Source organism: Sturnus vulgaris, chromosome 9 (assembly GCF_052056855.1).
Source record: "Sturnus vulgaris isolate bStuVul1 chromosome 9, bStuVul1.hap1, whole genome shotgun sequence".
Taxonomy (NCBI): Eukaryota; Metazoa; Chordata; class Aves; order Passeriformes; family Sturnidae; genus Sturnus; species Sturnus vulgaris.
The window spans coordinates 27,778,885-27,791,374 of NC_142251.1; the positions used below are offsets into that span (position 1 = coordinate 27,778,885).

A 12,490-nucleotide genomic window follows, 5' to 3' on the forward strand; every position below is an offset into this window, starting at 1 on the left:
CCGGGCCGCCTTGGGTTCGGGAGAAACGCGCTCCTCCCACAGCTCCGCTCCGGGGGCTCCGCGGTGCCGCAGCCGCAGCAGCGCCCCAAAAACGCGCGGGCTGCTGCACCCCCGCTGCCCGAAATTAAAGAGCGAGGAAATGTCCGGAATCCGGCAGCGAAAGGGAGAGATGGAGCCCAGGAGCCCTCCCCAGCGGGAAGATGCAGAATCCAAACCCAGCCCGAGTGGGATGCAGGGGAATCGCTGCTTCCCTTCCCGCTGAGCATCGCAGCCTTTCCTCGGCAGCTCCGCACGGATGCCGAGGCACAGCACACAGACCATGAGCTGCTGCTGCTGCTGCTGAAAAAGCCTCGCTGGGAAGAGGGAGATGCCGTGCAGCACGAGCAGAGCTGCCCCAGCGTGAACAGCCCAGCTCAGGTGCTGCCCTCCTGCCTGCCGAGGAAAAACACAGAATCCAGAGTATGCTGCAAAGGATGCACTCACTCTTAATGAGCTCACTTTTAGGAGCTCATTACAATATCCCGATGAAGAGAGACAGAGACATTTCCATTTCTCCATTTCCATTCCTCATTTATTGCAGATTTCTAAGTGGGGACAGTGAGCTTTCCCACAGATTTCCCAGGTGCACACAAGCGATTATAAACTTTTTTTCCCTACATTTCACAGACCCGTGTTGAAGTGTGTTTTTGCATGGGGTAGTGTTTAGAAAAGGAAATGCTTATCACAAGATTTGTCTCCTGTGGCTGAAGGAAGCAATCACAATACACAGGATTTGATCTTGAACATCAAGACTGCACCACAAAACTGAACATCTTGCCTGCACCACCAGACACGTCACTGCTTTTTTTGGAGATATTCACCAGCCCTTTGCTCCAGCAGCAATCCACAGCACAGGTTTCAACAACCCCATCTGGCTCTTCCTCACACTTCTGGGTTATAGAGACACAAAAGCAACAAAAATCCAACTCTAACAAGTTCAAGCTTGGTCACGCCTACCCTGGCTCAGTCCTGTCTCTAGCCCAGAGCAGCCACCCGAGGACAGGTCCCCACCCCCTCCCACAGCCTCTACAAGAGAGGGGCACACGGTGGCTTTGCCTGGAGAGGATCCACTTCCACATTTTTCTGACACTGTGTTAATGCCAACAGCTTATTGAGGTGGGATTGAGGAGAGAGTAGCAGCTTCCCTTAAATGTCACAAGTGTTCTTACTCCACACCCACTGCTTCCCACTTTCACAGAGATGCTTTTTTAAAATGTAGGTGAGAGGGAAAGACAAGGAAACCAACTGAAGCCATTTCAGCTGCACCTTCCTTTTTGGATGCCCAGATCAAGAGCCTGATAATACCCCATGTGGTGGCAAACCAAAGATTGGGGCTGTTTTACCATCAAAAGATGCACAACGTGCTTTTCAGGGACCTCTCCCTCTGCTGTGCTGCTCCTGCTGTCACTCTCCATTTTCCTGTCACGCCCTTCAGCCACCACCGAGGTTACAGACACTGACTGGAAGATGGTGCCAGGCAGGGCTGTGTCTGCACAGCACATCAGGATCACAGTCCATAGAAAAACCCAGGCTCTGTGTTCTGCTGGCTGCTGAAATGACACATGGTATTAACAGGATACTGAAATAATGGCAGCACAATTTGCTGGAGGCAGGCACTTCAGTCACGTGAATTTTGCTAGAAGGCCTAGAGCCAGAATTTAGACAAGGCTGAGACCTCCTAACGTGTGGGGCAAGGACAGCTGGGCAGAAAACAGGGCACAAGAAGGACAAAAGGGTGTCAGATTTGCCTCCACCATCCTATTCCCCTCTTGACCCAGTCTGTGCACCCTGTTTCCAGCAGCCCTATTATGCCATTTGAACAGGAAGGAATATTTTCCAGTGGAAACACCTTCCATAGTCCTCATCAAAGAACTGCTCCCCTTTGCCAAACCAACAAAAAACATTACACAGACTGCAAAAGAGGATTTGCTCAGAACATTCTCCATTCCCAATTCACCCACAGGGGAGAGGTGGGAGCTTTTATTAACAAAACATACAATTATGGCAAGAGTTTGTACCAGCAGGATTTAGGGACAGAAGGATGACCTGCCTGAAACAGCCCAAAAGAAGCAGGACTTGAACAATGATCCAGATCTAATACTTGACAGAAAACAAACCCTGAAACTCAAAAACTAAAGTGTGAACCTCTGTGTAGGAGAGGCTCTCACCGTGTTTTGGACAGAGTCTCTCTGGAAGCAATTAACAAATGTTTCCACTAGTCATTAGTGTAATAGGAAATGTTAAAAAGCAACTCTTGAAAGCCAACAGGGCTGCAGGAATTGCACCCAAGAGCAGCTGAGGAAGTTAAGAATCATTCAAAAACACAGGATTCGACATCATGAGGACAGAGAATTGAATCAGAAGAAAACAAGGCAAGAAACAAAGACTGCAGATCAAGCTCTTTGGGTAGAAAACACTGTGCTAGAAAGAAAACAAGTCTGAAGCTGAGAGGCTCCTCAGCAGGACAAGAGCTTCCAGCAGGGAAAACCCAGAGGGCTCCCATGAGAGCTCCCACAGTTCTGGACAGCTACAGACACTCCTGGAATTCACTTCAAGTCTTTGTCCAACTCCAGAGAAACTCTGGAAGAAGTTGCAGGAACTGCTGGACAGAAAGGAGGTTCAAATGTGCCTGTTGGAGAGCAGATTGGCAGGGAGGGATGGGCAGTGTGTGGAAAACCTGTGAAGAGAGAGGCCATTTCCAGCGGCAGAGAGCTCTTACATCTCACAGAATAAAAGCCTCCCAAGGAGCCACTAATTGGGAGTCAAATCTGAAGGAGTTTGAATAAAAAGATGGATTTTTGACTGAACACTGCTATGGATGCTTGTGAGAGGACTTCCATCTGCTGAAGCCTCAGAGGAGTGTGGAAGGCACCAGAACTCACCCAGCCTTTGCAGTTAGCACTGACACCTTCATGTTTCCTTTATTATGTGCTTGTTAACAGTTTGTTTTCTAAGTAAGGGCGATGCTTTTCATTTCCTCAACAGCTGCTCTCCTTGCTAGGAGCATTTGTAAAGCCGGCAAGGACATTCAGATATTTACATTCAAGAACAGGTTTTAAAGTCCACTGTTAACAGCTCAGCCTGGCATTACAGTGTTTAACACGTCCCTTTCCCAGTGAGCAAGGTGCTCTGTCCTCTCCTTTACCCTGGTTCCAACAAGCAGCACTGAATTAGCGAGAGGCCTCTGTCCTGAGGTGAGAGAGAACCCAACAAGCCTAAGCAGATAGGAAAAAGAAGAGTAATTAAAATGTTACTCTGCTGCTTTCATTTCTTTCGTGCCTGCGGTCAGTGCAGGGAAATGAGGTAGAGTGGTTTTGGGCCAGGGGGGCCTGGTCTGTGCTTGAGTTTTACTTCTTGGGAACAGCCAGTCTCAGCCCAGGCAAGACAAACAAACTGTAACTGTGTCATTATGACTCCCAGAAGTTACAGTAGCTTCTTCCAGACATTTTTCTGGGAGAAGAGGAATAGCAGACAGGGACTGTTATTTGCGGCAAGCTCACAGAGGGCCCTGCAGCAGCACAGAGGCTCCAACCACATCTAACAAGGGAGAAAAACAAGCCCCGAAGTGGCAAACGTTTCTTTTCCATCTCTAGCTCCACAAGGGGCAGAGTTCAGTTCCTCTCCATTGCCTCCCAATGCTGTTGGAGCTCCTGGTGACTGGAATGGAAAGCAGCACAGCCAGAGCCAGCTGCAGCTCCCAGCCCCTGTTCAATACCAGACAGCAGGAGGGCAGCAGAAGCCTCCTTGGAAGCTTCTTTCACATCTATTCTGCTAAAATTAGAGAAGGGCTGAGTGAGAGGGATGAGTTTCAGCACTCCTTCCCAACCTAAGCTTGTTCCCTGGAAAGGCTGAGCTGGAACAGAGACCAGGCAGAGCAAAAGGGATAAAATAGGAATTTATTGAAAGGATTCACCTTGGGCAGTGCAAGAGCCTGGCTGGGGTTACACCCAAATCAAATCCAAGATGGATCCTGGTCACGGGTTTTTACACTTTTATAAGTTCTGATTCATCTGCATATTGGGGTCAATTATCCAACCACAGCCCCGGGCTATGAAGTCTCAGCCCCCTGGCTTGCCCCCTTTCCCTTGCTGTTGTTTCTGCTTTTTGGGTACCAGGTGTCCTTGATTCTCCAGCTAAAAGGAATTGTTTTGTCCAGCTCCCGTGTGAAGAGAACTTACTACCACCTAGCATGAAGTTTCAGAGTTACACACTAAGCAGCAGAGATTCTGAAAAATAGAAAAGCTGAAACCCAAGGCATCAAGCTTTTATCTGGATGAGCTCTGGGGTGAGGTTCTTGTTGAGCTGTCCCAAAGCTCAGCAGCACCTGCAGCTGCTGTTGGACACTCAGGGTTTCCAGGAGATGAGACAAAGCACTCTGTGGGCAGGGCTCTCCACCTCACTGTTCCAAATGAAGTGGAACATGTTTGCACCTCATTAAGCAAAACCTGCTAAGCTGTTCCACCTCGTGCTGTAACTTGGCAAAAGCACAAGCCACAGGCACCCTTAGATTTGGGGTTTCTGCTTACATCACCACACAGTTGGTGGAGTCTGCATCTTTAAAAAGCCTGGATTTCCACTGATACTTAATGAATGTAACCTAAACACCTTTGTTTGGCAAACACAGCAACAAGGTGCATTTGCACCTATCCACCCTCACATGGAAACCTTGGCATTACAGATTTTTTTGACCTTGGGCTCAGGACCTGCCCAAGGACTGAAGGACACCATCCTCACTCCAGCACACATATTGGCTTCCGCGTGTTTTATCCCAACAGCTGCCCAAGCTTTGCTTGCAATATCATAAGACTGTCACACAGGAATTCGAGAGGTATAAACTGTCTTCATTAGGAACTATTATCCCTACATAAAGTATATAACCAAGACACTCGATTCCAAAGAACCAAATTTTGAAAGCTAGACTGTGTGACATCAATAAAACTGAAAGTAAAAAATTACTCAAGAGCCCACATGAAAGGAAAACATTAGGCAATAATAAGCTGATGGTAATTTTTTTTAAGTGGTTACAGATAACTAAAAGCAACGAAGCAGCAGCAGGTGGAAGCTGTGGTCCAATGTCTGATCTCTTACCAGAACACACTCTCAAATCTGCAAAAGCATAATCGGCCCTGTAGGTTCCTTCAGATGCTTTATTCCCATGACACATTTCCCATATGTTCATTACAGGACCAGCTTTATCACTGGTGTTTTTCCACAAAATGCATCAACTCCTCAGCCCCTAAATCAGGCCCAGTTTTTAACATGTATAAAGGGAGCAGGGTAGTAAGGGATTGGTTTAGAATCCATTTGGGTTTCATATCTGCAACTGTTAACTTGAAAATCGGAACTTGTGCTTGGGATTTCAACACACAGCCTCATTTATCTGGGAGCTTTTAGTTCATAGCCAGTGTGTCAAGAGGGGCTGTTTTAAGAATTCAGTCACATCCAGCTTCAGGTGATTCTTACTGAAAAGCCCAGTGGTTGCCTGGGCAATGAAGATACACATGCTTCTAACAACTGACGGATCAAGTGGAAGGAATAAATAAAAGAAACCCATACTTTCCCCCCACAAAACATCCAACACTCTCTTCCCTCAGGAAACTCCACATTCAGTTTTATTTTAAAGTCAGAGTGCTATGATGAAGCAGAGAGTCCTGAGACACTCAAGTGAAAACTCAGTGCTGGGGAGGTCTCCTCTGACAAGGAGTCGCTGACCAGCCCGTGAATTTGGATTTGGCTGCACACAGTCCTGCTGGGCCTGACAGAATTAAGTCAGAGGGGGAGCGACCAGTAAAGGGCAAACTTCAAGCTGAAAACTCTGTTTTGAGATAATGACTGCCTAAACTTTCCTTTCAAGGCCTTTTGTATCCTTCACAGTATCAAGAGGTCATTTCATGCAGTTCTTCTCACAGAAAGCCACCACATGCAGGGATCCCCCAAGGCAAGTGTGAAGTGACCTGCTGGAAACCTCTCCAGCAGTTTCACAGGGCCACAATTCCTGACCTTTTGGACAAAGCACCACTCAGCCCTCAGAATCCACTCCCCCACACTCTTCTTTATTTAAACATTAAAAAAACCATCTAGGCTGACAAGTTTATGAACTCCTTACTACAGCCCAAAGGATCCCAAGTCCTAGTCCTAGACTGAAATTTTAAGACCAGTCCTTCACAAAGAATGTAAGCCACGAGTTTCATTTTCAAAGGAAAAAATGCGAGTAAATGAAAGACAAAGTGTTCAGATTTATTTGGAAATTCACAGTTTCTAATGGCACTACAGCTCTGTAGTTACATACTCTTGCTCCACAACGTTGGATGCTGCACTCTGGTGGTATGAATTTTCTTCATCCAGGTTTGACATCCTTCTGAATTCATGTTCAACACGTCTGGTTCATGTGCTCTGACTGGCTAATTGTGCAGATCAACTCTGAAAGTACATCACTTTAAAGTACTCATAAACTAACAAGAAAGCAGCAAAAAACAAAGGCTTTAAATAAGTCACATTACATACAATACCCAGGAGAGGCATTAGATCTGTTAAAAAGGGTACCACTAAAAGTGCTCAATAAGTTAACTTATTTTGTACAACGTGAACCTGTAACACCTGTCCAAAAGGAATAACCTTTTGTTCCACTCACTCAGAACCACACTCAACAGCTCAGCAACCACACATCCTATAGTATCCAAATACACAGTCACAGTCAAAATAAAAAACACTTGAGTATGAAATACCAGCCATACCAACACTGCACATTTGTTAGCCAATACAAAAGCAAACGTTATGGAAACACCAGCTGTGAGCCAGCCCCGAGGCTCAGACTCCCAGGCTTGGCAAACTCCGAGAATGCAGCCTCACATTCTTCAGCACAACAGCAGGGAGCAATCCTCATGCACTTCCTCCAGAGAGCTGCAGCAGGCCATTCAGGTGACAAATGCCTTCCTCAGCCTCAGATTCCTCACCAACAGGAAATCCTGAAGAGCCGCCGTCACTGATTTTGCACATCAGAGTAAGCTCCGATTGTGACTGAAGGTGCAAGTAAACACAATTGCCATCCCTGGTGAGAGATTTTCCTCAACAGAGTTTGCAAAACAAGAATCTAGTTAGGCAAGTCCATCTCTTGGTATTTTTACAGTATCCAGTCCACATTACTGAGTCCAGCTGAAGGCCAACACATGTCCCTTTACAGCACTGTAGTGTTGCATCTTCAAAAAAAGCTAGAGAAATTACAAAATAAATCAAATGACAAACAATTGAATCTCCCCTCTTCCAGTGGCATTATAAATAGACAAAAGGCACATAAATATGGGAAGGTGCAAGAAATAGGAACAAAGCTAAAGGAAGAGGATTAGGCTTTTATCCCTATTCCACCCAACAAACTGGGTTTCAAAAATTCTCTGCCCCAGGAACTGTGAAAAAAAACCTTTATAAAATGAACCCTGCCCTCCCTCCCCCCCCAAGCTGTTCTCATAGGAAATTATCAGCCTTGTAAAGCTGCAGCTTATAGCCAAGATTGACACAATCCCATCTATTTAAAAAGGCAGAAACCAAATTTCTGAATACTTTCCAATGAGTCGAGCTCTTCGTCTCCCACTATCCTCCCACAGAATACCACAGACTGTTCTCAAACGAACAAACACTCTCCTGTTTGACAAGTCCAGCTAGCTTTAGATGTGTCCAGAGACTGTCGTGACACCGAGTGTTCCCACTGCTAGATCTTTGTTTCCTTTGATTATGTCATGCAGGCTTGGCATGGACCCCGACTTAGTCTGTATCAGAGTTTTTATGAGCTTCCCTTGCTCTGAAACTTTCGACCGTCTCCGTTTGAGAGCTCTCTTCTCAGTTTTTGTCTTTTGGCTCTGCCCGTTGCACAGACTCGTGCACGCCGAGATGCCACAGAAGTAGGATTCATCTGACTGTGACGATGTCTCAGAGCTCCCCTCGGATGGAGGGCCCTTGTAGGAAGAATGATAAACCTCCCCAATGTTAGAGAAGTCCCTCTGGTTCGTGAAGGGCTTCCTGCCTTTGATGTCCCCGTTGGCTATCGGGTGCAGGGGCTCTGTTGTCGGCTTAATAGTCTCTGGTTTTTCGCTTTTGTACTTGCAACGCTTTTTCTGAAACCACAAATGGAAAAAAAAAGAAATGGTGAGGTTCTGGAAGGGAAGCAGAGCAACCAAGCCAAGCCTAGGAAGCAGCAGGGAGAGCAGCTGAGGAAGGACGTTGAGATGCTTGAGAGAATCCAGAGGAGGCAACGAGGCTGGGGAGGGGCTTGGAACACAAAGCCTGTGAGGAATGGCTGAGGGAGCTGGGGTTGTTTAGGCTGGAATAAAGGAGACTCATGGGTGACATTATCACTCTCTACAGCTCCCTGGAAGGTTCTTGTGGTCAGCTGGGGTTGGTCTCTTTCTCCAGGTAGCACTGACAGAACCAGAGGACACAGCCTTAAGCTGTGCCAAGGGAAATACAGGTTGGATATTAGGAAAAAGTTTTTTACAGAAAAGGTGATAAAGCTTTGGAATGGTCTGCCTGGGGAGGTGGTGGAGTCACCATCCCTGGATGTGGCATTCAGTGCCATGGTCTAGTTGAGGTGCTGGGCTGGGTTAGACTCCATGATCTTGGAGGTCTCTTCCAACCCTGGGATTCTGAGCCCCACCTGCCAGCACAAACACCTCAGCCCCACCAGCTCCCTCCCCACAGGGTGAGATGGTACCTTCTTCTCTGGGGAAAACTTCAGGGGCTCCACAATGTACAGATCCTCTGCATCCACTGTAAGAGAGAACAGACACTCAATAGTGCTGACACTGCCAGCTCTAGAGCAACACAATCCCAACCAACAGCAGCATGACAAAATATTCCACTGAGCAGGCACATTTTTGCCTCTCTCCCTTTGTAAGTTAAGGGGGGCACAATACAAACACTGGAAGTAGTCACCACACAAACTCCCCTGTGTGTCATGGCAGCTGTGAGTGACAACACTTGAAAACTCCTGGCTTCCTCACAGTTATGGCCATGGGAGAGGTGCAAAGAACAGGGAAAAGGAGGAGTCTGAATGCTGAAGTCTAGGAAAACAAACTGCTCCCAATGTATTTCACGTGCAGCCTAACCCTGACAGCACAGATGTGCACCCACCAACAAGGCAGATGTTCAAACAGACCTGAGACCAGCAGGGAGAATTTGGGAAAAGTGTCCTTCTGAAAAAAAAGTAGTCTGGGCCTTAGCTAGTGTTCATGCCAACTCAAGAGTTTTAATGGAGTTTTATTCACAGAACAAAAACCTGTGAAGCAAGTTTGCTGCACCCAGAAGAGCTGTGTCAGCAACATACTTGCTAGTTACTATGATCTCAACTCTTGCTTTTGGATGACACTCATAGCCTAGGAAATCAAAATTCAGTTGTCCCAAATCTACCACGAATACTGCAAAGATCAGATCATTCCTCTTACCCAAGCCAAGGTAAATGGTCTAAGATTTCTTACTGAAGTTGCTAAATTTGAATCCTAAATACCTGCCAAGTTTCAAACATAGGCTATCAGGACTTCAGAAAAGTAGGGCACTCAGACTTCCCACGTCTGGCATTTCCAAGAGAAAAAAAAAAAAAAAAAAAAGCAGCTACTTTCTGCAAGCTTCACATCTCTGCAGACCTGAGTGCCTGCACTGATTGACTGATTGCTCCTAACCCCAAAAAACCATCTGCAGAGCAGAATATATCTGCAGCAAAAACTGCATTTAAGGTTTTAGCATAATTCAGCACAGTTCTGTGAATATCTGGTAACTTGTTCACAAACCACCTTACAGAACACACACATGAACCACACACACATTGTGCAGCACTAAGAGCAGCACCACAGACCAGATCTATGATATAAATAATACCTTCTTTACCAGCTAGCTGGAAAGACTGGGATCTGACCAGTGGAAGGGAAGTTCTTCTTTTCAAATTCATATCATCATATGAAGAGAAACACCTAGGAAATTCCAGAAAGCTTTTTAAACACATTTTTCTCAGGACTTTGTCATGTTTAAAAATCATTCTTGGCAGAAAGACAGAACTGTTGAGGTGCCCAAGAAAGCCTGGCTAACAGACACAGGACTGTTTGCTACAAGTTATCAAGGCATATTTTTCAAGTGCAGTAGTTCCAAAATGCTCCTAGGAGAGTGTTACAATGGAGAGCCCTTTGCTATCAATTCTGAGTGCACAGAAAGAAAACTGAGAATTAAAGCAGACGTGCCAGTACCAGCAGACTCAGGAAATATTAATAAAACCTGCAAGAACAATTAAGTTTCAAATATAAATCTATTACCTTTTGGGGCTAGGGTAGTGATTGCTTTTGGGAATTTTTGAGAGGTAATCTTCACAGAACTGAGAAGGGCTCCTGCACCGCTGCACAAAAAGCACCAAGCCCAGAATGAGGCAGAGAACCAGAGAGATCACCAGGTAAGTCTGGCGGTCAGAAACCTGCAGGGATTTGAGACACCTCTTAAACACAGAACAACTCCATGACACTGCCATTCTTATGTTTTAAGCTCTAAAAGACAAATGCTATGTTCTCAACTTATTTTTTCTTTAATTTCACTAAGCACCTGCTCATATTCGAGTGATTTTTCAGAAGTTTGATGCAGTCTATTGGCTGTGCAGCATTTGAAGAGTGAAGACTGAATCCCACCAGCTGCTAACAGGACAAGATTCCCCTAATAATTCCAATATCAGCATAACTACAGAAGCTGCCAGCCCCTGAAAAGAGCATCCAAACCTCCCTGAAAGCAATATACTCCTCATAAAAAAAACATGCTCAGAAAGAAACTTCTCTGGTTCTCAGCTGACATGGATACAATACTATGGCAAATCTAAACTGCTTTTTATCAGCTGACACTGCAGTACTTCAGCAAATACCATTATAATCACTTGGTTCAATGGCTTCACTGGCCACAGCACTAAAACAGAAGCTTAGCCAGTCAGGTATCAAAGGAGGAGTCTCACCAAGTGTTAGCTCAAGGGAGCTCCTTGGCAAAATGCACAAAATATAAAAGATCATGTTTATGGTACTGCTGGAAATGCCAGCCAGGCAGAACATAAACATTTGAGAGAAAACGTTCCTAATATTGTTGCCAAGATTTCCCTAATCTCTAAAGATGACAACAGCCAGTGAGGGAAGGAGAAGGATGCCCTGGCTCACACTACAATCATGGGGGCTGGCAGGGCTGCAGTAACCATGACCAATTCTGCTGTGCACAAGACAGCTCCTTTTACTCAAATCTGCAGCTAGAAGTTTAGGGTAAAGTAGGCTGAAAGCAACACTACAGACAATTTAAAACTTAATTTGAAGACTCTGATCTCTTCAAACAGATGTGTTTATGCATCTATTTCCTCTGAGCTGTGATTACCTCACGTTTCAGCTCTGCCACGGTTGCTGACAGATTGGAGGCCAGCTGGGTCATGTTGGTGAGCTGTGCTTGGAGCAGCTGGATTGCCTCTGTCTGACGCTGATCCTGTGGGGAACAGTCATGGGCATGCTGTCAGTGCTCTGGCTCCCACTGTCACATGCACTCATGGCTACAGAATTTGTGTTCTGTCTGACACAGCAAGGCACTCAGCAGCCACACAGCCTGTCCCGTGTTGTTTTCAACACGGCCTTCACATGAAACATTTTTATTTGTCAGCTAACATTTCCTACCATGATGCCAAGTGCATTTCATTAGAGAGACTTCTGCTGTCCTCACCACGGGCACAGTGAGCAGGCAGCTCCACAGTCACTGTCAGGAGGCCACAGAACACACACAGCTGCCCAGGCACAGCTCCAGCCTAAGGCTGATGCACAGTCCAGGACAGGAGCAGCTTTCCCAGACAACTGCTCCATGGGAAGAGCCCTGACAGGACTCCATCCTCTGAGAATTTAAGGAAGGTGAGCAGAACAACAGACAGACTAGCCTCAGACTGACCAGCACTGATACTCTTCCAAAAAAACCCCAAATCCTACCCAGAAAAGGCAACACATTAAACTTGCCATTTTCTTCATTGTTCACAGATGAAGAAACTCCAGGCCTAGGACAGCACTTCAGAAACTTGCAGACAGTTTGGGATCAAGTCTGCTATGCCACAGCTGCTTTAGTGAATGTTTAACACAGCAGTTACTGCTCTATTTCACAGCTGCTCAGGAAAGCCAAGATGGCAGAGCAGGGAAAATCCACGTTTTAAAGAATGAAGTCAAGACTTTGTTACATGCACTGCATTTTAAAATGCAGATTTGGCCCATTACTGTACCCCTCTACCTTCCCATAGGTTCAATCTCTTCAGCAGCAGGGAAACTGTCTATCAATACTTTAAATCAGATATGAAAAATGAAGCAAATTTTAAAAAATTTGTGTGAGTGCAGTTACAACCAATAAACAAGGGTTGGAACTGCCCCAGATAACTCTTTCATTGACAAAGACATCGAAGAGTTTTAGCCATTACCAGCTGACAACT

The 12,490-nt window shown here is 45.9% G+C and overlaps 1 protein-coding gene across 1 annotated transcript in view; it reads right to left on the bottom strand.

The window, feature by feature from the left end:
• Positions 1–6,255: 6,255 nt before the first annotated feature.
• Positions 6,256–12,490, bottom strand: part of SUCO (SUN domain containing ossification factor) — a 37,691-nt gene continuing 31,456 nt past the window's right edge. Inside the window, exons 20-24 of the mRNA XM_014874777.2 lie at positions 11,410–11,514; positions 10,329–10,483; positions 9,901–9,992; positions 8,741–8,796; positions 6,256–8,144 (exon numbers count right to left, since the gene is read on the bottom strand). Of these exons, the coding sequence (XP_014730263.1) occupies positions 7,698–8,144; positions 8,741–8,796; positions 9,901–9,992; positions 10,329–10,483; positions 11,410–11,514 (855 nt within the window). The 3' untranslated portion in view covers positions 6,256–7,697. The remainder of the gene's footprint in view (positions 8,145–8,740; positions 8,797–9,900; positions 9,993–10,328; positions 10,484–11,409; positions 11,515–12,490) is intronic.